This window comes from Polyodon spathula, chromosome 9 (genome assembly GCF_017654505.1).
Source record: "Polyodon spathula isolate WHYD16114869_AA chromosome 9, ASM1765450v1, whole genome shotgun sequence".
Classification (NCBI taxonomy): Eukaryota; Metazoa; Chordata; class Actinopteri; order Acipenseriformes; family Polyodontidae; genus Polyodon; species Polyodon spathula.
Window position 1 is genome coordinate 15,677,433 of NC_054542.1, and position 26,327 is coordinate 15,703,759.

Genomic DNA, 26,327 nt, shown 5'->3' on the forward strand with positions numbered 1-26,327 from the left:
TCCACTACAGAGATAACACGGACATAAGAGGAGGTAGCTGCTTCTGCATCCAGCGCTCAAAGATTATCATAGGCATTTGCTGAGATTTTTGGAGATATTATAGTAATAAAACAATGACTTGGATCGCATTATTGAGATGTTTGGTGATAAAATGAATGATCCTTTAGTGATTCAATGCCTTTTAAACCGGTTTTATTCTACAAAAAAAAAAAAAAAAAAAACACTTTAAAACAGCGTGTGTGAAAATAAGTTGGACCCGACGCGCCTGACAAGTGCTGAATAAATGGACTGCAAAGGGTTAATAGAGTTTTGACATTTGTATAAAAATATACTTTAGTTGCTGAACTACCTTTATTTTTTTAAAGAATATTAAACACTTAAATTAGACACTGCTCTGTAGCAAACAATTCTCAGGTTTTTACAGCTCTTTGCAAAACTCAAGTTAGCACTCACCTTGCAGTTAGGGCACTTCTCCTTAAGTTTTCTGGCAATGCCAGTGATGGTGCCCCCTGTCCCAGCTCCAGCCACCAGCATATCAACCTTTCCTAAAGTTTATAAAACACAGGAAGACAACAAGGAGGTACAAATACTATAGTTAATACACTGCCTTCCAACAGCACACATTTATTTCAGATGGTGGCTGAAAGGAAGGCTTCAGAACAGAAAACCATGTTCTTATCTATGTTTCATCTTGTCTAGCAAAATGTAGGGGCATCTTGCAGTGCCACAGTTGGTGTCAGTTCCAGTGAACTCAGAGGCTAATGGGCTTTAGTGTTAAAGAATAACGCAACTATGTGAAAATACGACCAAGAGGTTTCAATGTGCTGCAGAGAAAGTGTTCTTTTGAAACAACCAACAAGACTGTTGTACAATGCCATTAGACCATTGGTTTTTATCTATGTACTTTATGTATTGTGAATGTTGTACTATGGTCTATGACTTTGCAAAATTAATTTCTCTTACCTAATTATCAGTGCTTGTACCTAAGAATACAGACTACAAGCACAGGTGTTGCGAAGTCAAAATTGAAAGACGAATTTGAAAAAAACTTTACATTATCCATACAGTATCTTTGAGAATTACAGGAAAATTCTCAAAGCCTCCCTCATGCACGGTGTCCATTTTAGGACATCCTCAGACCTCACCCCTCCTCGACTCAATCAGACCGCTTCAAGCCATACTATCCCCTCCCCTTTTTTACAGTTATACTGGAATATAGTTGGACAAAAATTTAACAGTACAGTTTTACTTGCTAGAAAAAAAAAAACACACAAATTAAATAGGCCTACATTAATAGGTACACAAACGTACGTTAATAGGACACTGAGTTAGTGCAGTTAAATGTGTTAATCTGAAAGTGTGTTAAAGAAACTATGTAATATATTACAATGTATGTGGGGTCTGTGAAGTACAGGAGCGCTTGGGGTGGGAGGGGCTGTGTTTCGCATCGGTCCCGGTGACTGGCACGGACCGCAGGAGCTGCTGTTGATTGGTCGTGGTGTTGGATGAGGCAGGACTGGCTGGTGCTGCACACCAGTGACGGGGAGTGTTTGTTGTTGTTGAAAGCAGAGAGAGAAACGAATAAACAGAATAGTTCCACCCCGAGTATTTCTTTTTTTGTTTTAGCGGCGTAAGTCGTGGCCAACACCAACCTGTTAAATTGTTAGTTAACCTTGTTAAATTGTCTTTGATCATTTATTATTGTAATAAATAAAGATCGATTTTGGACCTGAAATCTACTGAAAGATCATATTTTTGTTACAATATTTTTTCACGTTTTAAATTATTTTTAATATAGGTTGCTTGTGTTTTGCAATGTTGAAATAATTAGTAATTACATATTATGTTTCAGAATTAGTTGATATATTACATATTATTTTTCAGAATTAGTTGATTAGTATGGCGATAGTGAAAGTTTTCCGCAATTTAAACAAATCAAATATATCTTACCTTTTATGAGGTCAATGTAAATTTAAATACAACCAAATCTAATGTTTTTATTTTATTATATTACTTTATAGGTAGCTAGCTACTATCAATTTAAGAACATAAAGTTTACAAAACGAGAGGAGGCCATTCGGTCCATCTTGCTCATTTGGTTGTTAGTAGCTTATTGATCCCAAAATCTCATCAAGCAGCTTCTTGAAGGATCCCAGGGTGTCAGCTTCAACAACATTACTGGGGAGTTGATTCCAGACCCTCATGATTCTCTGTGTAAAAAAAGTGCTTCCTATTTTCTGTTCTGAACGCCCCTTTGTCTAATCTCCATTTGTGACCCCCTGGTCCTTTTTTCAGGACGAAAAAGTCCCTTGGGTCGACATTGTCAATACCTTTTAGAATTTTGAATGCTTGAATCAGGTCGCCACATAGTCTTCTTTGTTCAAGACTGAATAGATTCAATTCTTTTAGCCTGTCTGCATATGACATGCCTTTTAAACCCGGAATAATTCTGGTCGCTCTTTTTTGCACTCTTTTTACAGCAGCAATATCCTTTTTGTAGCGAGGCGACCAGAACGGAACACAGTATTCTAGGTGAGGTCTTACTAATGCATTGTAATAGTTTTATCATTACTTCCCTTTATTTAAATTCAACACTTTTCACAATATATCCGAACATTTTGTTGGCCTTTTTTTATAGCTTCCCCACATTGTCTAGATGAAGACATTTCTGAGTCAATGTAAACCCTTAGGTCTTTCATAGATTCCTTCTTTAATTTCAGTATGTCCCATATGATATTTATAATGCACATTTTTATTGCCTGCACGCAGCACTTTTCTCTATTAAATGTTGTTTGCCATGTGTCTGCCCTGTTCTAAATTTAGTAATTTGTTACTTCAGACATTCAATTATCTTTAGCCTACTTATCAATACATTAGTTTCACAAATATTTATTATTAACTCAAACAACTTTTAAATTAAAATAAAGCAATACATAAAACGGAAAGTTACCGGTGCATGATTTCATTTAAAAAGGACAGAGTTGTGGTTTTCCGTCACTGACACAAGCAACCTATATTAAAATTAAAAATGTGAACACATTACGTAGTTTAATGTACTTTCAAAATAATGCATAACACATTAATATAGGCCTATTTAAATTTATGTAGTTTTATTTTTTATTTTTTTTAAATTGTGGTACTCATCGGTCTCTCTAGCAAGTAAGACTGTACTGTTAATTTCTGTCCAACTATTCCAGTATAACATAAAAATGGGGAGGAGATAATATGACTTGAAAAGGTCTGACAATTGAGTCGAGGAGGGGTGAGGATTGACACAGGCAGGTGAGGTCTGAGGATGTCCTAAAATGGAGACCATACTCATGTGATCTTCAGAATCTCAGGAATCACAGTATGTACTAGCAAGCATTTAACATTAGTGCTAGAAATGTTACCTTTAATTCCAATTACAAAAGTAGACCAATAAAAAAAGCCTGCAAACTGTTTATAATATCTATAAGTAAGCTTCCAGATGTAAACATTCAAACCTACCATCACACTGCTGGATAATCTCCTCAGCTGTAGTGTCATAGTGAGCCAGGGGGTTGCTGGGATTTCGATACTGTGGAAAGACAACAAGAGTTTCAAGGGCACTGGTCTAAAGCCGATATTACACCAGGCAACTTTCAAGCAACTATTTCGGGCAACTGTTGCAGTAACAAGATTCGTTTGATTTGTTGCTTCAACTTTAAACGACAACTTTGGTGTAGCCAGTCATGTTCCAGATTTTTGACCAAGAAGCCGACTTGGGGGGGGAGGGGGCACACCACACATGGCTACCAAAGTTATCTGCATTTTATGTAAAATTATGTTATGTTGTAGCTTACAGTAGCTAAATTATTTCACAGAGCTCAAATAGTGATGGAGTCTACTCTGTACTATGTGGGTGAGCCTTGTATTTGCGAGAGGAAAGCAGTTACAAGTGAGGTACAACCAGCCACCTAGCACCACCTTGCTGGATTTACAGTATGTTACACTGTGTAATATTGTTTATGTAGTATGTCTGAAAATCCCTGTAAATCACCTTGATTACTTAGCGTTAGCTAAATTACAAAAAAATAGAAGCAATTTTAATATTGCCTTACACAATAAAAGAAATGACGGTTTGATTCATTAGGACATATCCTAATGACACAGGTTGGGTAAAAGTATGTAAAAATTGAATGAACTTCCAAAACTTTAAACCACTTAACCATAACACTAAAAGCCTGTGGACTGCTGACACAATTCACAGTCACACTGAAACATTTAAACACAACTCTGAAATACCATTATGTTGATTCAGTGCATCAAACTTGCTAAAAGTGGCCATATTAAAAAGTATTTTGTTGGCTACAAAAAAATATTAAATGAAGCTTAAACAACTTCAGTTAGCTACTGTCTTAGTGCCTGTAACTGTACTTTCCTAAAATATATGTATAAACAACAGGTGTATCAAAAATGTTATCAAATGTTTATTTCAATTTGTAATACACTTTTGTTTTAGTTCACGGGTACTTATGGGATCCTTCAAATCCTGAATACTTTAAAACGGGACAAGAGAAGACAATCCCTGAAGGAACTGTCTGAACATTTGGGCACATGCAATGGATTTTGGTTTACAGGTCTATATATTGTAATTTTTCATTTGCACTTTAAAATGCTTGCGTGCTACTTTTTAGCAAACAAACAAAAACAAAAATAAACACCTAGCTCGTTTCAAGCACCAACTAAACATCAACAGCAACTCCAAACTAATCACCGGACAGATAAGCTGTTTACCGAATTCAAAACACACAGTTTCACAAATACATTTCACAAAAAAGGCTTTCACACAGTACCTTTTACATTATGATTGCGCACACCTTCAAATCAGGCTCCTTCACACAGCAGCAACCCAGAACAAACTGTCTGCTTTCTTTAAATACCCTGCACCTGACTCTAATTTACAATGATCACCAGGTGCAGGGGATTATTAATTATAATACAATTAACAAATGTAATTAAACAAATACATGTTTTATGCAGGGAAGATATTAACACCCTCCCTGCTGTGTTACAATCTTTATCTTTGTAACGTATATCTTAATATTGGAGTTTATTGCTATAAGCACCCCATTAAGCAATTACTTAAAACTAAGAAAATTTACACGCACAATCATTTGTTTTTTTGAAGTGCATACACAGGTCTCACATATATAAGCATTTTATTCACCAATAAACCTTTATTCTCATAACTGTAAACGGGTTACGATATGCACCTAGTAATACATTACCATTCTATACAATTGTATACATTTTTTGCCAAGAATAATTTGAAACGCTTGAATATAATGGGTTAAAAAAAAAAATTGACAACCCATCACTGATTTTAACACAGCAAGAAATCAAATCTAAATGGAAGAACATCAGGACGATTTACATGACAGAAAACATAAAAAAGACAATGCTAGTGCTGACAACCTATACATCCCAAAATGGCAGCCCTATGAGCATTTGGCATACATATGAGATGACGTGCAACCAAAGGCCAAGACAGCCTCAGCCTGTCCCAGACAAAAGTACACACATACCCTAATCCACAGCAATGAATACCACAAATTGAGTTACAGTAAATAACTGCTGTGTTAATCATGTCAGCATATTTATGTAATATTAACTCATTAATTTACCTACTTACTGAATGTTTTGTCAGTTTTATTTAAAAAAAAAACCAAAACATAATTCTGAAAAACTATTATTTTGTTTCACAGGTGCCAGACTCACTGCCAACGTTACTCTGCAGCCTTCCACCTGAATTACCGCCCTTTCTCTCCGCATCTGTCCTACCAACCACTTCTGACATCAAAGTTTATTGTTCACCAACTTTGGAGGTTTGCATGCCTTGTGAAAGTAGCAGGCAGTCAAAATGATCAAAAACAGATAAAAGACATAAATGATTATGATGACCTTCTTAAACAGCTGTTATGTACCTTAGTGGAGGTGAAACAAAAAAATAAATTAGATCCAGACTATTTTAAGAATCGGACATTTGAAAAGTATGTCACATTAGCATTGCGAGAAAAGCCAGTTGAAAAACAGCATAGAAATTGAAGCAACTTTGTTGCCAGCAGCTCCCTTGATACAACAGTTGCCAGTAAAAGTTACCTTGTGTTACATCTGTTTAACAGACCTAATTAGAATGAAAACCACACACAGAACATTGCGTACTTTTTACAACAATGTCACTACATACTTCCTTCTGATTTCTACTAAAATCTTGTACTTTCTGGTAGATATTTGATTGACTGATTAATTCATAGATATTTATGGAACAGTGATGTGCCTGAAAAATCCTGTCCATTGGTTTAGAATGTCATCAGAAGGGTGACAGACTGCCCAGAGGACCTCTTCTACCCAACACCAATCCTGTATACACTACAACCCCACAGTAATGCACCTGGTCAAGAATGTGGGAGTTTGGGATTTCATTCTTCAGCCTCCAGGCGACACCCACATGGGACTCTGGGGAGTCAAACCTGGCACTGGTGGGTGTCCTCACAATCTCTGCTCCCAGGGCCCTCAGTACATCCACCTGCACAGTAAAAAGGAAAATAGGTCCAGATACAAAACTGGAAAGGTGGGTATGACTACAGTCAGGTAAAGTAGGCCTGCATAAAATATTGCAGCGCTGTTTGTGAGGATTCAGATTAGAAATACATGACAAGGTATGCCATGTTTGTTTTTCTCAGCAGAGCATACATATTCAAAATTTCACATATAGAAAAAAAGCCAGATATTAAACTTACATATCCAATGTTTTGTTACCATTTTACACTTTTTTAAAGAAATCCTGGGACTTTAACCCATGCCTCCAGTTGCAACTAATACTTTGCTGCAGAGCCTTTTATGTTTTCTTTCAGCTAACATGACTAACATTCTAGTTGTCATGGTCGTAATTAAGCACTTGGGGAATTTTTTTTTTTTTTTTTTTTAAACGTAAGTACAGTTGAGTTCCGATTTGCATTCCCCAGTACACCTCAAATCCCTACAAGTATGTCTGGTTTCATTAAGTTGAATTTGTCTTCACTTTTTCACTGCTCCTAATCTATAAAATAGATAAGCAATATTGTTCAATGTTGAGAGTTTACTTTTGTATAAAAGCTGAAGTATAATGTCATTCAAACAAGAAATACCCAATTTTCCAATAAAGTTCACTCCTGTATAGTCACAGTGGTTACTCCATTTATTCTAACTTAACTACACTGCTACAAAATAATCAATAATTTACTTTCTGGAAAGGCACCCAGATTTTGCACAAATCTAATAATGAAGAGGAAGAGATAATAATAATAATAATAATAATAATAATAATAAAAGGGAGAGCATTAAAACAAGCATATGAAACAGAAAAAAACCCACAAAAATAGAAAGACTAACCTTTTCCATGCTCATTTTTTCAGGCATGACAATAATACAGCGGTAACCCTTGACAGCTGCAGCCAAAGCAAGGCCAATACCTATTTGGTGAAAAAAAAATGACGTTTATTCTACTGACACAGAAGCCACCACACAGCCCAGGCAGAGTGTAGTGTTTTGGACATCACTAAAAGGATATGAAAGTTTAAAAGTAAACTAATACATGCAATTGCCATTAACGCAAATTCACACCTTTAACCTCACTGGCCAGGTAGCCGAGGTATCAATAGGGGAGTGAATGTAAAGACGCATCAGTTATGACACATTGTGTCTGCTGCTGTTCGTATTTTAATGTTTGTTTAAATAAAATAAGAACATAAGAACATAAGAAAGTTTACAAACGAGAGGAGGCCATTCGGCCCATCTTGCTCGTTTGGTTGTTAGTAGCTTATTGATCCCAAAATCTCATCAAGCAGCTTCTTGAAGGATCCCAGGGTGTCAAATGCATTACTTGTTCTTTAATTAAAGCCTGTGCTCCTATTTTTATTATACACACAGCAAAACTGGCCATGAGAATAGGATTGGGATATCATCCAAAAAAAGCTGTGAGCTACCGGTTTATAAAAGAAATACAAATTAAAAATGTTTCTCTTAAACAGCGAGACTGGTTTGTGCTGCGACGAGGCACGGGAAACCTTTGGCACATATGAACAGAGGTTTCAACAGTTATTGAAAGTAAAACGGCATCGATGACCGCAAAAGAGCTGCATTTCTGTCAGTGGTCAAATCAAAGACCTCGGTGCCGAAAGAGTCAGTAGCGGGACAAGTTATACGTTATACGTCCCCACGTGTTGCAACAACCAGGACCGGCGGAACCATATACAAGTGGCCTAATGGTACATAATTACATTTTATACATTACATTTCTTTAATCGTATGACATTCAACATCTTAGATCACCGTTTCCTGTAAAACTTATTCCAGATGTTACGGATCCATATCATGAGCAGTGGTGTAGTCCTAAATCTGGAAGTACAGGTAGGGGGAGGGGTGATCATGCAGGTGCGGTGTCACACAAAATCTGGTCTCCTCTGGAAACAGGCTTGTGATTGTTGAGCCCTTTGACAAGCAAAGGACACGCTGAAGTTCCTTATGCATTCAAATTGAGCGGGGCTATTGGACTGAATTAATTACCCTGACAATTATTCTCATAAAATGACGTTGCTAACACAGGATAATCAAAACGTTTTACTGACTTTATAAGAACATAAGAAAGTTTACAAAAGAGGAGGACATTTGGCCCATCTTGCTCGTTTGGTTGTTAGTAGCTTATTAATCCCAGAATCTCATCAAGCATCTTCTTGAAGGATCCCAGGGTGTCAGCTTCAACAACATTACTGGGGAGTTGGGTCCAGATCCTCACGATTCTTTGTGTAAAAAAGTGCCTCCTATTTTCTGTTCCGAATGCCCCTTTGTCTTATCTCCATTTGTGACCCCTGGTCCTTGTTTCTTTTTTCAGGTCGAAAAAGTCCCTTGGGTCGACATGGATAATTGCAAAGCATATGACATGGTTTATTTAGATTTCCAGAAAGCTTTTGACAAAATCCTGCATAAAAGATTAATTCTCAAACTGAATGCAGTAAGGATTCAAGGAAACACATGTACATTGATTAGGGAGTGGTTAATATGTAAAAACTTGTGAAAAGTAATAATTTAATATATTTGCTATTTTTTTCTTTCATTTATGATTTTGCCATTTGTAGCTCTTAGACATGTAATCTCCTCTTTGAATGTTCGCTTGCTGTTGTAATATTGGAAAAAACATTCTGGAATTGGTTTTAGCCCCCTTGGTAATGTTCATTTCTATTTCTCTCTTGGCCTTTCTAACTTCCATTTTGACTTGCGTTTGCAGTTCCATGTAGACTTTGTGCACTTTGTTTGTGGTCCCTTTTTAATGCTCTGTAAACTGCCTTTTCTCGCTGAATATTTTTTTTTAATTGATCTATTAAACCATTCTGGCAATTTAGTTTTACATTTAGATTTGTCTACTTTAGGGATGTAATTGTTTTGCGCCTCTAGTACTACATTTTTGAAGAACAGCCATCCTTTTTCTGTGGATGTTTTCTCTATTTTACTCCAATTTACTTCTGTTAGACTGTTTCATACCTTCATAGTTTGCTTTTCTAAAATTGTAAACCTTAGCTTTAGTCATTACTTTGGGGTTTTTAAAAAGCACTTGAAATGAGACCATGTTGTGGTCTGAGTTTGCTAGTGGTTCTCTGACCTCTGTTTTAGTTATTCTGTCTTAATTATTTGAAAAGACTAAATCAAGGCATGCCTCCTCTCTAGTTGGTGCCTTGACAAATTGTGTTAGGAAGCAGTCCTTTTCATTTCCACCATTTCAATTTCGTCAGTCGTGCTCCCCACCGGGTTTGCCCATTTTACATGGAGGAAGTTGAAATCCCCCATTAGTATGGCTTCTCCTTTGCTACAAGCATTTCTAATATCATTGTATAACAGATTATTTTGCTCACTGTCTGAATCTGGCGGTCTATGCATGCTCCTATTATTATGCCCTTTGAATTTGTATCTGTTATTCTGACCCATATTGAGTCAGCTTTATTTTCTTTGACCAGGTTTAACACCCGGGCTTCAAGACTTTTCTTATGTATAGCACTACCCCTCCACCTCTTCTGTCCTGCCTGTCTTTCCTATACAGTGTATTCCCACAAATAGTATATTCGTCCCCATCACCCTCAGACAACCAAATTTCTGTAACACCTATCACCTCGTAGTTACTAGTTAGTGCAGTAGCTTCAAGTTCTAAAAAGTTGTTTCTGATACTTCTAGCATTTAGATAAATACATTTAATGGTTGTCTTGCCCGACTTGCTGTCCTTGTGAAATTATCCGATGGCTGTCTGGAAAACGCTAGATTTGTAGCTAGTTGCTTTTGATAACAAATCTCGCCAAGTCAGACTTACAGTCACCATATTAGGTGAGAAATTTGTTAAATTGGTAACACTGCTTGGTTATTAAAATATTTGATTTCCACACTGCTTGTTATTGCCTTGACACAAAGAAAAGAGATTGCTTCATCGGTGCCCAGGCACTGAAATTAGAGCGGTTGTTGCCGTTTAAGCATTTTCATAACATACTGATAACAATTCTTTAATTATTTAAAGTTAATTCTTAAGTCAAGGAGGATTTACTGTTCACAAATCTACACGTTAGATACCAGTTTTATAGTAGTTAAGGAACGCAATACAGTACTGTTCAAATAAGGTACAATGAAAATACGATGCTCATGCATGGTGGTAGAATCCATTTATCATGGATATTGTCATTGTAGAACTGACAGTAGATGCCACTACTGTTTGTAACCAGTGATTGTTGTATATAGCCTAGTTGTATATAATTTTGTAACAATGTAAAAAAACAAACAATCTGGTATACAATAATTTGTTTATACTTATAGCCTCCCTGCTTCTACAAGTGGGGGGCGAGCTGTGTGCAGATTTGTCTGGAATGAGGCTGTGAGGAAGTTAAAGGCTGAAAAAGAGTGCTTATCTGTGAAGCGATGAACAAGCCCAGAGTGAGTCAGAAGAACAGAGAATGAGAGCGAGTGAGTGTTGGAGGAAGGAAAGAGAAACGGAAAGTGAGAAACAGAGAGAGCGAGGGAGTTGTTTCTATTTATTGATCTGGTGTGAACCCCGGCCCAAACTGGGATTCGCTGTTATTTTATTTAGTACAGCAATTAAAAGCAGCAAATTTGGAATCCCACCTGGTCTCTGAGTTGTTTCACTTGCAATGCAGCGGTAATCAGTTACAACATTGTGTGGTTTGGTGTGTGTTTTTATATAATATATTATATATATATATAATATAATATATTATAGATATAAAAATATATATTATATTATATATATATATATATATTATATATATATAACCACACACCACACACACACATATATATACATATATACATTGTGCATATATATATATATATACATTATATATATATGTATATATATATATGATACGGTTATAATATATATATTATATAAATATAATCCCATAAGCGAGGTAATCAATGGGAGGTATATGCAGGCAGACATTTTGTCAGGGTTGTGTCCTCACACAAAATGTCCGACAGTAATAAAATGGCAGACGGGAAAAACTACTCTGAGACAGGTGTCTTGGGAGGAATGTGATAATGTGCTATTTGGTTGTTAATGGGTCGTTAATAAGGCTATCAAACCAGCCACCTGTGTTTAAAGGACAGCTAAAACCTCATTAAGGGTGTGTGTATTTGGAGGTGAGAGAGCTTTTGCTGGATTGGTTTGAGAGAGAAGGAGAAAGTACTGAACAAAGTAATTATTGAATACCTGTGCATGATTTGGATTGTTTGGACTACTCTGCCCGCGGCGAGACCCTGTTTGTATGACAACCTGTTTTGTTTACTTAACTTTGCGACACAACTCAACAACTCCCTGGGACCAGGAAGATAATAAAAAAAAGGCACTGTCCTGATTAACTGTGATACCAGTGTGTGTTGCTTATGTTCTTGGACTGAAGTGTGCTTAAGTTAGACTTTATAGATCAATAATTCATGTCACTGACTAAATATATATATATATATATATATATATATATATATATATATATATATATATATATATACACACACACACACACACACACACACACACACACACACACACACACACACACAGGTTTGCAGAAGTATTCACCACCCTGCAAAGTTTTCCCATTTTGTTTGCACCTGAGCGTAATCCATGACGCTTTCTAATTAGACTTTACATGCAGACTCTACACAAACTACTCCACATTGATAAAGTAAAAAACTGCATATACAGCTCTGGAAAAAATTAAGAGACCACTGCAAAATTATCAGTTTCTCTGGTTTTACTATTTATAGGTATGTGTTTGGGTAAAATTAACATTTTTGTTTTAGTCTATAAACTACTGACAACATTTCTCCCAAATTCCAAAAAATATTGTCATTTAGAGCATTTATTTGCAGAAAATGACAACTGGTCAAAATAACAAAAAAGATGCAGTGTTGTCAGACCTCGAATAATGCAAAGAAAATAAGTTCATATTCATTTTTAAACAACCCAATACTAATGTTTTAACTTAGGAAGAGTTCAGACATCAATATTTGGTGGAATAACCCTGATTTTCAAGCACAGCTTTCATGCGTCTTGGCATGCTCTCCACCAGTCTTTCACATTGATGTTGGGTGACTTTGTGCCACTCCTGGTGCAAAAATTCAAGCAGCTCGGCTTTGTTTGATGGCTAGTGACCATCCATCTTCCTCTTGATCACATTCCAGAGGTTTTCAATGGGGTTCAGGTCTGGAGATTGGGCTGGCCATGATCTGGTGGTCCTCCATCCACACCTTGATTGACCTGGCTGTGTGGCATGGACCATTGTCCTGCTGGAAAAACAAATCCTCAGAGTTGGGGAACATTGTCAGAGCAGAAGGAAGCAAGTTTTCTTCCAGGACAACCTTGTACTTGGCTTGATTCACGTCCTTCACAAAGACAAATCTGCCCAATTCCAGCCTTGCTGAAGCACCCCCAGATCATCACCGATCTTCCACCACATTTCACAGTGGGTGCGAGACACTGTGGCTTTTAGGCCTCTCCAGGTCTCCGTCTAACCATTAGAAGACCAGGTGTTGGGCAAAGCTGAAAATTGGACTTATCTGGGGGTGCTTCAGCAAGGATTGAATCGGGCAGCTTTGGCATGAATCAAGCCAAGTACAAGGTTGTCCTGGAAGAAAACTTGCTTCCTTCTGCTCTGACAATGTTCCCCAACTCTGAGGATTTGTTTTTCCAGCAGGACAATGGTCCATGCCACACAGCCAGGTCAATCAAGGTGTGGATGGAGGACCACCAGATCAAGACCCTGTCATGGCCAGCCCAATCTCCAGACCTGAACCCCATTGAAAACCTCTGGAATGTGATCAAGAGGAAGATGGATGGTCACTAGCCATCAAACAAAGCCGAGCTGCTTGAATTTTTGCACCAGGAGTGGCACAAAGTCACTGGATGTGAAAGACTGGTGGAGAGCATGCCAAGACGCATGAAAGCTGTGATTGAAAATCAGGGTTATTCCACCAAACACTGATTTCTGAACTCTTCCTAAGTTAAAACATTAGTATTGTGTTGTTTAAAAATGAATCTGAACTTATTTTCTTTGCATTAGTCTTCCCAGTGACAGCGAGTGGGAGAAGTACAGGCGTGGAAAAGTACAGAGCAGTTTAGAAGCAGAAAGGAGAAACTGCATCTTGAATTGCTTTAACCAGAAAACAGAGGACATTGGGGAAACACAGCAGCAGCTCAAAGGCAAACAGCCGCGTGTGTTTTTCTGATAACAAACAAGCTGAAACTCGGAGAAGCTGATTCAAATTCAGCGCCGTTTTGAGACACGGGCGAGGGGAGGAGCCAACAGCACAGCAGAACAACGCAGTTAAATGGGGCAGTCTTCCCAGCGACAGCGAGTGGGAGAAGTACAGGCGTGGAAAAGTACAGAGCAGTTTAGAAGCAGTTTGAAAGCAGGTTGACGGCTGCAGAAGAAACTAAACTTCAAAAAAAAAATCTCAACATGGTCTTCAAGCCAGTAATCTGTGACACCTGCTTGATGTGGGAAATCCGAGAAAACCCAGCGGAGCTAAACCAAGTGTGTGTAAAGTGCCGCGCGATCCAGGATTTGCATAAACTAGTAAGTATGCTAGAAATGGAGCTGGAAGAAGTGAGACAGCAACAGGATCTTGACGAACTGGCACACCCACAATTCATGGAAGTCTGCATCACCCCTAACAGACTGAAAGCCACCAGGGAGATAGAAGGTCAGAACAGCTGGGTTCAGGTAGGCAGAAGCAGGGAAAAAAAGAAACTTCGTCAAACACAACCAGCAGAAATCAAAACAACCAACAGATTTGAGTCACTTCAGAATTTTGATGAGCAGAACCAACAACAAGAGAATGAAAGGAACAACATCCAGGACCCTATTAACAGTGGTGACCAGACAGCAAAAAGAAGGGAGGTCATGATTGTTGGGAACTCCATATTGAGAAACACAGCAAGTTCAATTCGCAGTTTGGACCCCCTTACTACAACAGTGTGCTGCCTTCCGGGAGCCTCGGTCAGGCACATCACTGAGAACGTGGACAGGCTCCTAGAACGAACAGGAGACGACCCGGTAGTAGTCGTCCACGTCGGTACAAACAACATTGGAAGAGACAGACCAGAATCCCTGCAGAACAAATTCAAAGAGCTAGGAAGGAAATTAAAAAGACAAGACCAAAACTGTGGTATTTTCTGGGATACTGCTGGCACTGTGCAAAGGACTATATGGACAGCTGGAAATAATTAATCAAAACGCATGGCTGAAGACGTGGTGCACACGGGAAGGCTTCACCTATCTTGATCATTGGACCACATTCTACAACGAGGACTATCTGTATAGACGGGATGGACTGCATTTAAATAACAAGGGAACTAGTCTACTTGGAGAAAAGATCTTCGAGCAGGTTCAGAAGCATTTAAACTAGAAAGGAAGGGGGGAGAAATCAACAAAAAAACAGAAGGGAGACCGCATCAAAACAAGAACAACAACTCAGATAAGACAACCATTAAATGTATTTATCTAAATGCTAGAAGTATCAGAAACAAAATTCTAGAACTTGAAGCTACTGCACTAACAGGTAACTATGATGTGATAGGTGTTACAGAAACGTGGTTATCTGAGAGTGATGGGGACGAATATAATATTTGTGGGTATACACTGTATAGGAAAGACAGGCAGGACAGAAGAGGAGGAGGGGTAGCGCTATACATAAGAAACAGTCTTGAAGCCCAGGTGTTAAACCTGGACAAAGAAAATAAAACCGAATCAATATGGGTCAGAATAACAGACAAAAATTAAAAAGGCATAATAATAGGAGCATGCTATAGACCGCCAGATTCAGACGGTGAGCACAATAATCTGTTCTACAGTGACATTAGAAATGCGTATAGCAAAGGAGAAGCCATACTAATGGGGGATTTCAACTTCCCCCATATAAAATGGGAAAACCCGGTGGGTAGCGCGAAGGATGAAATAGAAATGGTGGAAATGACAAATGACTGCTTCCTAACAAAATTTGTCAAGGCACCCACTAGAGGGGAGGCATGCCTTGATTTAGTCTTTTCAAATAACGAAGATAGAATAACTAAAACAGAGGTCAGAGAACCACTGGCAAACTCAGACCACAACATGGTCTCATTTGAAGTGTTTTTTAAATCCCCAAAAGTAATGACTAAAGCTAAGGTTTACAATTTTAGAAAAGCAAACTATGAAGGTATGAAACAGAGACTAACAGAAGTAGATTGGAGTAAAATAGAGAAAACACCCACAGAAGAAGGATGGTTGTTCTTCAAAAATGTAGTACTAGAGGCGCAAAATAATTATATCCCTAAAGTAGACAAATCTAAATGTAAAACTAAATGGACAAAATGGTTTAATAGATCAATTAAAAAAAATATTCAGCGAAAAAAGGCACCAAAAAGAAAGTACACAGAAAGAGTACACGGAACTGCAAACGCAAGTCAAAAAGGAAGTTAGAAAGGCCAAGAGAGAAATAGAAATGAACACTGCTAAGGGAGCTAAAACCAATTCCAAAATGTTTTTCCAATATTACAACAGCAAGCGAACATTCAAAGAGGAGATTAAATGTTTAAGAGATACAAATGGCAAAATCGTAGATGAAGAAAAAAAAATAGCAAATAAGAACATAAGAACATAAGAAAGTTTACAAACGAGAGGAGGCCATTCGGCCCATCTTGCTCGTTTGGTTGTTAGTAGCTTATTGATCACAAGTTTTTACAAAGGAAGATACTGACAACATGCCCCACATGTCATCCAGTTTCTATCCAGTTTTAAATAACTTTAGCATAACTGAGGCAGAAGTGTTAAAGGGACTAGGAGCTCTTAAAATAAACAAATCCCCGGGGCCGGATGAGTAGTACTCAAAGAAATGAAAGAAGTAATTTACAAACCGCTAACCAAGATCATGCAGCAGTCTCTTGACACAGGGGTGGTACCGACAGACTGGAACATTGCAAACGTAATACCGATCCACAAAAAGGGAAACAAAACTGAACCAGGTAACTACAGACCAGTAAGCCTGACTTCTATTATATGCAAACTTATGGAAACTATAATAAGATCCAAAATGGAAAATTACCTATATGGTAATAGGGTCCTGGGAAACAGTCAATATGGTTTTAGGAAAGGGAGATCGTGTCTAACTAACTTGCTTGATTTTTTTGAGGCTGCAACATCGATAATGGATAATTGCAAAGCATATGACATGGTTTATTTAGATTTCCAGAAAGCTTTTGACAAAGTCCCGCACAAAAGATTAATTCTCAAACTGAACGCAGTTGGGATTCAAGGAAACACATGTACATGGATTAGGGAGTGGTTAACATGTAGAAAACAGAAAGTACTGATTAGAGGAAAAACCTCAGAATGGAGTGTGGTAACCAGTGGTGTACCACAGGGATCAGTATTAGGTCCTCTGCTATTCCTAATCTACATTAATGATTTAGATTCTGGTATAGTAAGCAAACTTGTTAAATTTGCAGACGACACAAAAGTAGGAGGAGTGGCAAACACTGTTGCAGCAGCAAAGGTCATTCAAAATGATCTAGACAAGATTCAGAACTGGGCAGACACATGGCAAATGACATTTAATAGAGAAAAGTGTAAGGTACTGCACGCAGGAAATAAAAATGTACATTATAAATATCATATGGGAGATACTGAAATTGGAGAAGGAATCTATGAAAAAGACCTAGGAGTTTTTGTTGACTCAGAAATGTCTTCATCTAGACAATGTGGGGAAGCTATAAAAAAAGGCTAACAAGATGCTCGGATACATTGTGAAAAGTGTTGAATTTAAATCAAGGGAAGTAATGTTAAAACTGTACAATGCACTAGTAAGACCTCATCTTGAATATTGTGTGCAGTTCTGGTCACCTCGCTATAAAAAAGATATTGCTGCTCTAGAAAGAGTGCAAAGAAGAGCGACCAGAATTATTCCGGGCTTAAAAGGCATGTCATATGCAGACAGGCTAAAAGAATTGAATCTGTTCAGTCTTGAACAAAGAAGACTACGTGGCGACCTAATTCAAGCATTCAAAATTCTAAAAGGTATTGACAGTGTCGACCCAAGGGACTTTTTCAGCCTGAAAAAAGAAACAAGGACCAGGGGTCACAAATGGAGTTTAGAAAAAGGGGCATTCAGAACAGAAAATAGGAGGCACTTTTTTTACACAGAGAATTGTGAGGGTCTGGAATCAACTCCCCAGTAATGTTGTTGAAGCTGACACCCTGGGATCCTTCAAGAAGCTGCTTGATGAGATTTTGGGATCAATAAGCTACTAACAACCAAACGAGCAAGATGGGATGGCCTCCTCTCGTTTGTAAACTTTCTTATGTTCTTATGTTCTTATTATTCGAGGTCTGACAAGGCATCTTTTTTGTTATTTTGACCAGTTGTCATTTTCTGCAAATACATGCTCTAAATGACAATATTTTTATTTGGAATTTGGGAGGAATGTTGTCAGTAGTTTATAGAATAAAACAAAAATGTTCATTTTACCCAAAACACATACCTATACATGTAAAACCAGAGAAACTAATAATTTTGCAGTGGTCTCTTAATTGTTTCCAGAGCTGTATATATATAATATTTTTTATTTTTATATAACGCCTTTCATAGTGGATCAACATCACAAAGCGCTTTATAAGATACAAGACTCTACTAGGTCTTTGTGCACCTACAAGTGGAGGTATTTTCAAGCTTGGTGTCTGGATAGAAGCCATGACCTAATCTCTTGCCCTATATTTTCTGTAACAACTGCTTGATGCGGCTATTTCTACATGCCATGCCGCCACAGATTCAGTGTTTATTTTAACATGTTAAAGTGTGTTCTTTCTGATTTCCTAATTTTCCCATAATTTCTGTTTGTATTCTTTATCGAGATATTTTGTGCTGCTTATCATAAAGAACAAGACATTCTGCACTGCTGTAATCAGACGTTCCCCCATCTTTCCTGTTATATTTGACACACAAGGCTGAATATAAAAATAGCAGCTCTAGCGCACTGGGGTTTGAGATCTGTCCTCTACATCTGTAGGAAGAGCGACTGATTAAAAAAAAAAATAAACACAAGTGTTCTGGCTTTTCTGTTCCATGCCACATCATGGATCAGTATTGCTGCGATACTTGTGGTCAATAATCCCTACACTATCACTGCACTGGAGCAACCATTTTTAAAAAGTACTTTGAAAAACATACTTTAAAGTTATAAGTTTAAAAAGTTGTCAGGATGTTAATGAAATGAAATTGAATGTAGGTTACACGTTGTAGAAACATGTGGGGATATGTTACGCTGTATTTTTTCAGAACCCCGCTACTTGCTCTTTAAATGGTTCAGTGACATTAATTGGAGCAAAACTGAAAAAAAGGAAAAATCACCAGTGTTCCCAGATGTAGGTTCAATAATGGTGTCTCCTGGTTTCAGAAGGCCATCTCTCTCTGCATCCTCCACCATGCGCAGACTGATCCTGTCCTTCACGCTGCCTCCTGCATTGAAGAATTCACACTTCGCCACTATAGGAATGATGGGGATGGGGAATAAAAAATAATAACACAAAAAATAACTTATTGTTTTTTATATCCGTTCTTTTCCACACAGAATTGTAATCACTTGGCAAAATGTATACTTCCATTCAGATTTAAATAAGTTAAAAGTCAGTTCATGTGAATGTCATGTTGAGTTCAAAGGATTTGAGCTTGTATCTGTCAAACAATATAAGAACCCACATCCAATACAGTCTAGTCTTTTCCCTGTAATTTCTCTGTAAATCCATCTATTTGCAGAGTGTTGATGGCTCAGCAACTGGCACACACTGGAACAGCCACATATTTAAATTCTGACTCTCTACCTAGAAATACCCAGTATTGTGTGAGTCTGGGGATGTATGAATTGTAAAGGTACAGTTTACAATAACAAATCACACTTGCTCTATTTAAAGACCTCTGTTGTGCAAAAAGTACAACATTCCACTACCTTGGAAATTCCATTACCTAATCTAAATTAATAACATAACACAGTAACTAACAGTGAAAATTGATTCAAACATTTACTGTATTGAGTAATTATTCCACTGGCTAGATATGTGTGTGTATGTTTTTTTTTATTTTTTGTTTTGTTTATTCAACCACTTGTCCCTGTGCTAAAAGAAACCAGGGTATGATCTGAAAGAATCATAACATTTTAATCCACAGTACTGTACTGTACTGTGTTTTAAATGTTCTGACATCTCTGGGAATTCTGGGACAGGGAACCAGATCTAAGGTTGAGTCAGTGCTGCCTACTTGAATGTAGGAAGTTTCAATACACTTGGAGACTACAATCAAGATTTATACCTAGCACTGCAAATCCTGACAACCTAACATCAGACTTCTGGACTCAAGGAGCAAAGTCTTCAGACAAGCTGGTAGAAATGCCATGTATTGGTTGACTGGTTGTTACATTTTCCTTCCGTCATTACAGCATCCTCATGGCTCCAAACTGGTCAAAACTTTCCTGATTACTTACACATTTCGCATTTCAGCTCAAAATGCTTGCCAATCTTATTGATTTTCACCAGTGGGGTGTCGCCCACTTTCTCCAAAATGTTTCGCATGATGCTCGGAGTTTTTGTTCTGTGGAATGGGAGGCAACAAGCACTGAATTAAAAAGGAATGTGTTGACTGTTACTGTATAGTTGTTAAGAAAACATTTCAAGATATCTGCTAATCACAGATAAGACAATAACATGTACGGTTTTTGTAATTGTTGGGGGGAAAAAGAGTGGAAATAAGATCTCATTGTGTACTGTAGGTCATACTATGAGCTTAGTTCATGTGGTATACTTCTTAAATAAAAAGCCTAGGTAGGTCTAAAGCGCATAATGAAGCCAGAACTGCAGTGTAATCATTCATGAGCCCCTCTTGACCCTATTCTAAACCTGTAGTATCAAAGTGTTTTCCCACACATTGCCCCTGTATAGTCTCACAAGCAATGAACATTTGGGGACTAAAGCAGAAGCAAAATATGCATTTAACCCTTTCAGTCCTGGAAACCCGCCTTATCTTTATATATCTGTCAATATATGCCGTTGGAAATCACGCTGGGACCTCATGAAAGTATGTCAGGAAGCATAGGCCTGGAAGCCTGAAAACTCACAATTCTGAGTGAAAGTGAGGGGACTCTACAATGGGGGCCCCCAGTTTCCAAGTGCACTTGCTTTTGGCATCAGGGCGAATCCACTTCCTTTCCCATGGGTCTTCTCCTTTAGTCTCCTCTCCATTCTGGATGAACTTGGCTGCGTGAGGGCAGGTTTTGGTAGGGCTTTCAGTCTTGGATGGAACAGAAGTCATCTTTACCTGATGATTCAATAAATCATTAGCTTTATTATCTTTTTTGACAACCTTGATACATGTTCAGGGCTCTACATTTAATTTTTTTTACTGCTGGCTCCTTGGGCCATTAAGGTAGTGTCTTTACTGGCCTGGATGCAATTTTAACTGGCCTACAACGCTGCAAATTTATTGATGAGCTGGAAGTACATCCACCAATGACTGGATTAAAACAAGTTTGGTGACATTAAATACGGCAACTAGTACTAGAATTGTTCAAACGTTATTTATTTTAGCTTTTGTTACGTATTGATGTACAATATTTAGTTATGCGAAGGGCTCTGAGATGTTTTACATGAAAAGCACTACATATTAATACATTTCCTATACTACAGTACCGGTATCTGATGAAAAAATAAACAAAGCTCAGAATTCATAGTCTAGTGCAGCGGTTTTCAAACTGGGGTACGAGTACCCCTGGGGGTACTCGAGCGCTCCTCAGGGGGTACGCGAGAAAAATTCTGTAATGACTGACAACAGATTTTTTTTTTTTTACCACAATGTAGTACTTTGCAATTGAACTAACAATGTTGAATCTCCTTTAAAATAAAACCACAACCATACTGGTGTATGTTTCCTTTCAGTTGGGCGAGGTTAACTGTAAACACCCAACTGACTGCTGACCGTGAGAGAGCTGAGCGCACACATGGCTAAATTACATATTTAAATAGCATGGCGGTGGTCTGCAGTCTCTAGGCTAAAAAGAAAAAAATATATATTGTATGATGGCGATTCTTTTAAAAATGTGTAATATTTACTAGGCATGTTTGGTTTCTGGAGTTTAAATGTTCAGTGTATGTAGTTTAGTTTAATCAGTTCAGTGTGTTTTATCTAAGTTTATCTATTATTGAGTTTAGCAGGCAGATGTGCCGCCCTACTTACAATGAAATCACTGTGCTGGAGCTGAAGCATACAAGCGTACACTTTTTGGAAATATTCACTTCAAAATACTGTGCTTATTCTGGATGGATTAAATACTGTACAAGACACACATAGCATTTTAAATGTCCAGCTCAAGTGTTAAAACATAGCATTAGAGTTAAATAAATAAAATTAAAAAAAAACACACACATATTTAATGTGTCATTCAAAATTCACATAGTTCTGCATGAAGCCAGATTTTTTTAAAAAGATGCCCGTATTTGTAAATTTTAAATATTTTTTTATGCAAAATGCTATGTCTGTTTTCTCTCACTTCTGCATTTGTTGGAAGAAATGCATTACTTTTACTGAGAAATGCTTTCTGATTTTGTTTTAAATTAGAACCATAATTTTGTTTTCAAAAGCATTTTTGGACTCGTTTGGCCACTTACTGGTCTGGATTTTGAAATAATTTTACACAGCATTTTTAGCTTTAATTGTATTTTATTTAAAGTAGTTTAACATCAGTTTTCCATGAACAGTAATTGGCTGAACTCTAGCTCCTCCCTTCCGTATGCCTTCTGAGCCAGCAAATCGAGTCCTGTTTATTTTTATCTTTTTTAATGACTCACTAAAAAATTTTTGTAACGAAGTCCTATTCGTTCATTTTAAAATACAGAATAACATACCCTTGTCTAGGGGCTGCACTGTTTACTAATCAGGGTCTAGCTTTACTGAAATCTGTGATAAAAAGCAGGCACATCCATCACATTGATGCATTTAAAAAAAAAAAAAAAAAAAAAATTATATATATATATACACACACACACACACACACACACACACACACACACACACACACACACAAATGTAATTAAAAAATACATTTTTTTTCTGTTTTCATAGGTATATTATGACCCTATCTGAGATGGGGGTACGCGGTAGACTAGATTTTTTGGAAAGGGGTACGTGGCCTAAAAAGTTTGAAAACCACTGGTCTAGTGTGTGTGTGTGTGTGTGTGTGTGCATTTTTTTAAAAATAGGAATGAACTTAATCACTTTGACATTATATTAGATTAAAAATAGCATCAAGAGAGCTCCCAAGAGGCGCACCCGGTAAAGTCGCTCCGCATGGAGTGCAGGATGCCCCCTATAGCCTGGACATCGCTGGTTCGAGTCCAGGCAATTCCACTGCCGACCGTGGATGGGAGTTCCCAAGCGCCGCCCAGGTAGGGAGGGCTTAGGACGGCCAGGGTGTCCTCAGTTCACCGCGCACCTGCGGGCTTGCCCAGAGCTACGTTGTCCTCCAACTCTGTAGCTCTGAGGTGGCTCCATGGTAGGCCTGCAGTGTGAAAAGAAGCTGACGGCACATGCTTCGGAGGGCAGTGTGTGTTCATCTTCACCACTCCCGAGTCAGCATGGGGGTGCTAGCGGTGGGCTGAGCTTAAAAATAATGGGCTATTCCAAATTGGGAGAAAAAAATGATAAAAACTATTGGCGACCATTAAATTAAAAGAAATTAATAGATAAATCGCATCAAGTTAAACTTTTTGCTTTACAATTTGAATACTTAAAGGTTCAAAGGTTCCTAAATTAATGGGATTTTGTAGGACTGGTATTACTTGGCAATTTACAGTATTCTTGTCCATTATATATTTAATTTAGTTATTTAATTTAGTCTGCCCACAGTCCACACTGAGATTCCATGGTTGCATCTATTTTGTCTATACATTGTTTAGTGAATTTCACTGTTTTTTTTTTTTTCCCCTCAGTGAGTCGGAAGCTGACTTTAAAAACAGTTCGATCAGGATACAGGCTCACCGGGGAAACATCCGGTGAATAAAACACACCCACTGGATCACCCTGCTAGGCAAGTTAATAGCAGGAGTAATATATCAGGTTATGTGTTAGCACCATTCAAAAATAAAATAAACAATCTTATGGATTATGTGTTTAACCATTCTGATTATATGTACACCGTATGTTTAATGGGTAATAGCTGATATATTTTTTTAAATCTGGCTTTTTGAACATTTAACATGATTTGACTAGATGACAACATAAAAGTAAAATGAGTTATCATCTGGAATAAATTCACCAGATGTTTCACTTTTAAACTATTACTGTGTTATTTTATATACTGTTATTTTTGGCTTCAGAGTTGTTACGGGGTCAGTAAATTAAAGAAAAAAAAACTCTTTATTTTCACTGTGGAAATCTGGTAATGCTAAACTACAAGGGCAGTGCAAGAAACTGAAGCTCTGGTAGAAACTTTGGTCAGATACCAAAATCTTGCCGAACACGACAAAACTCACAAAATAGTAAATATATTCAATCTTTTCTCAAATTATTTTGTTTAATGCCGAAATTGTGTGAACTGCATTCTCGTAGTATATGCATTCAAGAAATGCTCACCAGTGCTTTCTTCCACCGCAATATGTAAGAATCTAAAACATGCTATATTAAAAACCAGAGCAATACATCAATAGCTGCCATCTTTCAATATGCCTTGCAGGATATTGTAAACATCCGGTTCACACACCATATAAACGAGCTGTGCAAACTCCATTGTGAACAGCCTCGGTTCTGAAAAAAACAGAAGGGGGTGGGGAAAAAAAAGCTCGCCTGCATATTCTTTCACGATGGTTTTTAATTTCCGTATGTTTAATAATGTGTACTGTAACCAAAGACAGCCCACGTCTCAAATAACAAAAGTGGCTAAGCGAAGCCTTTCAATATATGCTATTGTAGTTATTTCAGCCATTTAATCATGCACATATTGGCTTGATTGTCAGAAAATGAAAACTGTATTAAAGATTTGAAAATGTATGTGTACAAACCATACTCTTTTTTTTTTTTTTTTTTTTTAAAGCAAACTTGTAACTGAGTTGTTAGTAACGCTAAACGGTTAACGGGTTTATACTAATCACAACAGTAAACACTATTCAAACAATAACCATAATAAAACTATTATTGTTCTCAGACCGTTGTCGCTTGTAGCCTCTCCCAAGTCAGCACCAATCTTACCTGATACGAACGAGTCCTGTAAAGACTGAGCATAGTATTTGTGACCTGAACACATTGTATCCCAAAACAAAATGTTAGACAATTCGATCCTGTTGTCCAGCTTTCATGTGATGTATCTGGGTATCCATCGGTGCATCTTTTTTCCCTGCAGTCACAGTAGCAGACAAACACCTGCTACCTTGCAAACTATTACTGTGAGCCTGGATATGAGGGCAACTAATGTTGAATTCCCAACAAAAAATCTGCTGTTTTATTTGCAAGTCTGGGTAACTGACTTGTTTCACTGTCATCATGAAGCCAGATTAAGTCTTTCTTCCACTCCACTCTATATTTTCGTTTTAACATTTTTTTTTCATAATTTCTTTGTATCATTATTGATTTAAACACTTTACTTTTGCCTTATTGGTGCACTTGGTTGCTTAAAAAAAAAAAAAAAAAAAAAAAAATATAAAAACTTGCGATATTTAAACTCGACACAACAGATACATCTCACCACTACCCACCGATTTCAGAAACATATTTAACAAAATAAAAATCTCTCCTGCTCTCTGCTGACGCAACCGTTGGCCTTCTAAACAAGGTCGGGTTCGGAATATAATTCTATTGCGCTCGCCGCGACGGGAAGGACTGCACAAACTGACACGGAAGTTATTTAGTCCACATATCATCTAATGCTGGTTTACAATCTATGGAAATTATGCCGGTTACTGGCATCGGTGTGAAAACAGCCACAGAAATTATTGATCAGCTTCTCTTGAAGAACAGAAAAGCCTGAATAGGACAATTTCTTACAAAAAAAAAAAAAAAAAAGCATGCAGTGTTTGGCTGTTCCATGAATCCTCCCTCACGTGGGAAATCAGTCTGCTTTCAATTCACAAATGTCATTTCATCAAGAAAAATTTTACTATAAATGGCAATGTTCAATGTAATGTTTGGCAAATTGTTGTGTGAAATTTAATTACTTTAAATTTAAAAGGAAGTTGAAGTGGAGGTAATTAAGACAATTACTTCACAGAGTAATTTCAAAAGGTCCTTTATTATTTCACACACACACACACACACACACACACACACACAGTTACATACACAGATGCTATACTGCGAATAACGATATCCCTAACGGGACACAACCCAACAAGGTTACATACAAAGATTATATTAATCACAGATCAATACAATCCATGAGACGCAACTGAACTAATTCTTACCCTTCCAAGCGGATCGGGAGAGCCCTTCGACCCTGGTAAGAGAAAGCAGCTGTCTCCAAGAAAATACCGAGCAGGACTGCGCGGTATTTGAATAAACCATCCCTTTCCGTAGAACATTCTGACCAAAACAAGTTATATAAGCGTGACAAAAACAAGTTATATAAGATACGGGGTTATTATAGGGCAAGGGCACAGATGAACTCGAACGCATTTCTAGAACTTTCTAGAACACACTTTTTTTTTTTTACTACACAAATAAAAACAGTACAAAATAAATCCAACAGTCTCAGGTACTATTTTTTCTCA

General features: G+C 37.5%; 1 protein-coding gene across 1 annotated transcript in view; it reads right to left on the minus strand.

The window, feature by feature from the left end:
* Positions 1-26,327, minus strand: part of LOC121320429 (cystathionine beta-synthase-like protein) — a 118,331-nt gene that overhangs the window by 80,481 nt on the left and 11,523 nt on the right. Inside the window, exons 2-8 of the mRNA XM_041258757.1 lie at positions 20,693-20,892; positions 20,063-20,169; positions 18,937-19,071; positions 7,396-7,475; positions 6,416-6,550; positions 3,490-3,559; positions 454-545 (exon numbers count right to left, since the gene is read on the minus strand). Coding sequence (XP_041114691.1) covers positions 454-545; positions 3,490-3,559; positions 6,416-6,550; positions 7,396-7,475; positions 18,937-19,071; positions 20,063-20,169; positions 20,693-20,886 — 813 coding nt within the window. The 5' untranslated portion in view covers positions 20,887-20,892. The remainder of the gene's footprint in view (positions 1-453; positions 546-3,489; positions 3,560-6,415; positions 6,551-7,395; positions 7,476-18,936; positions 19,072-20,062; positions 20,170-20,692; positions 20,893-26,327) is intronic.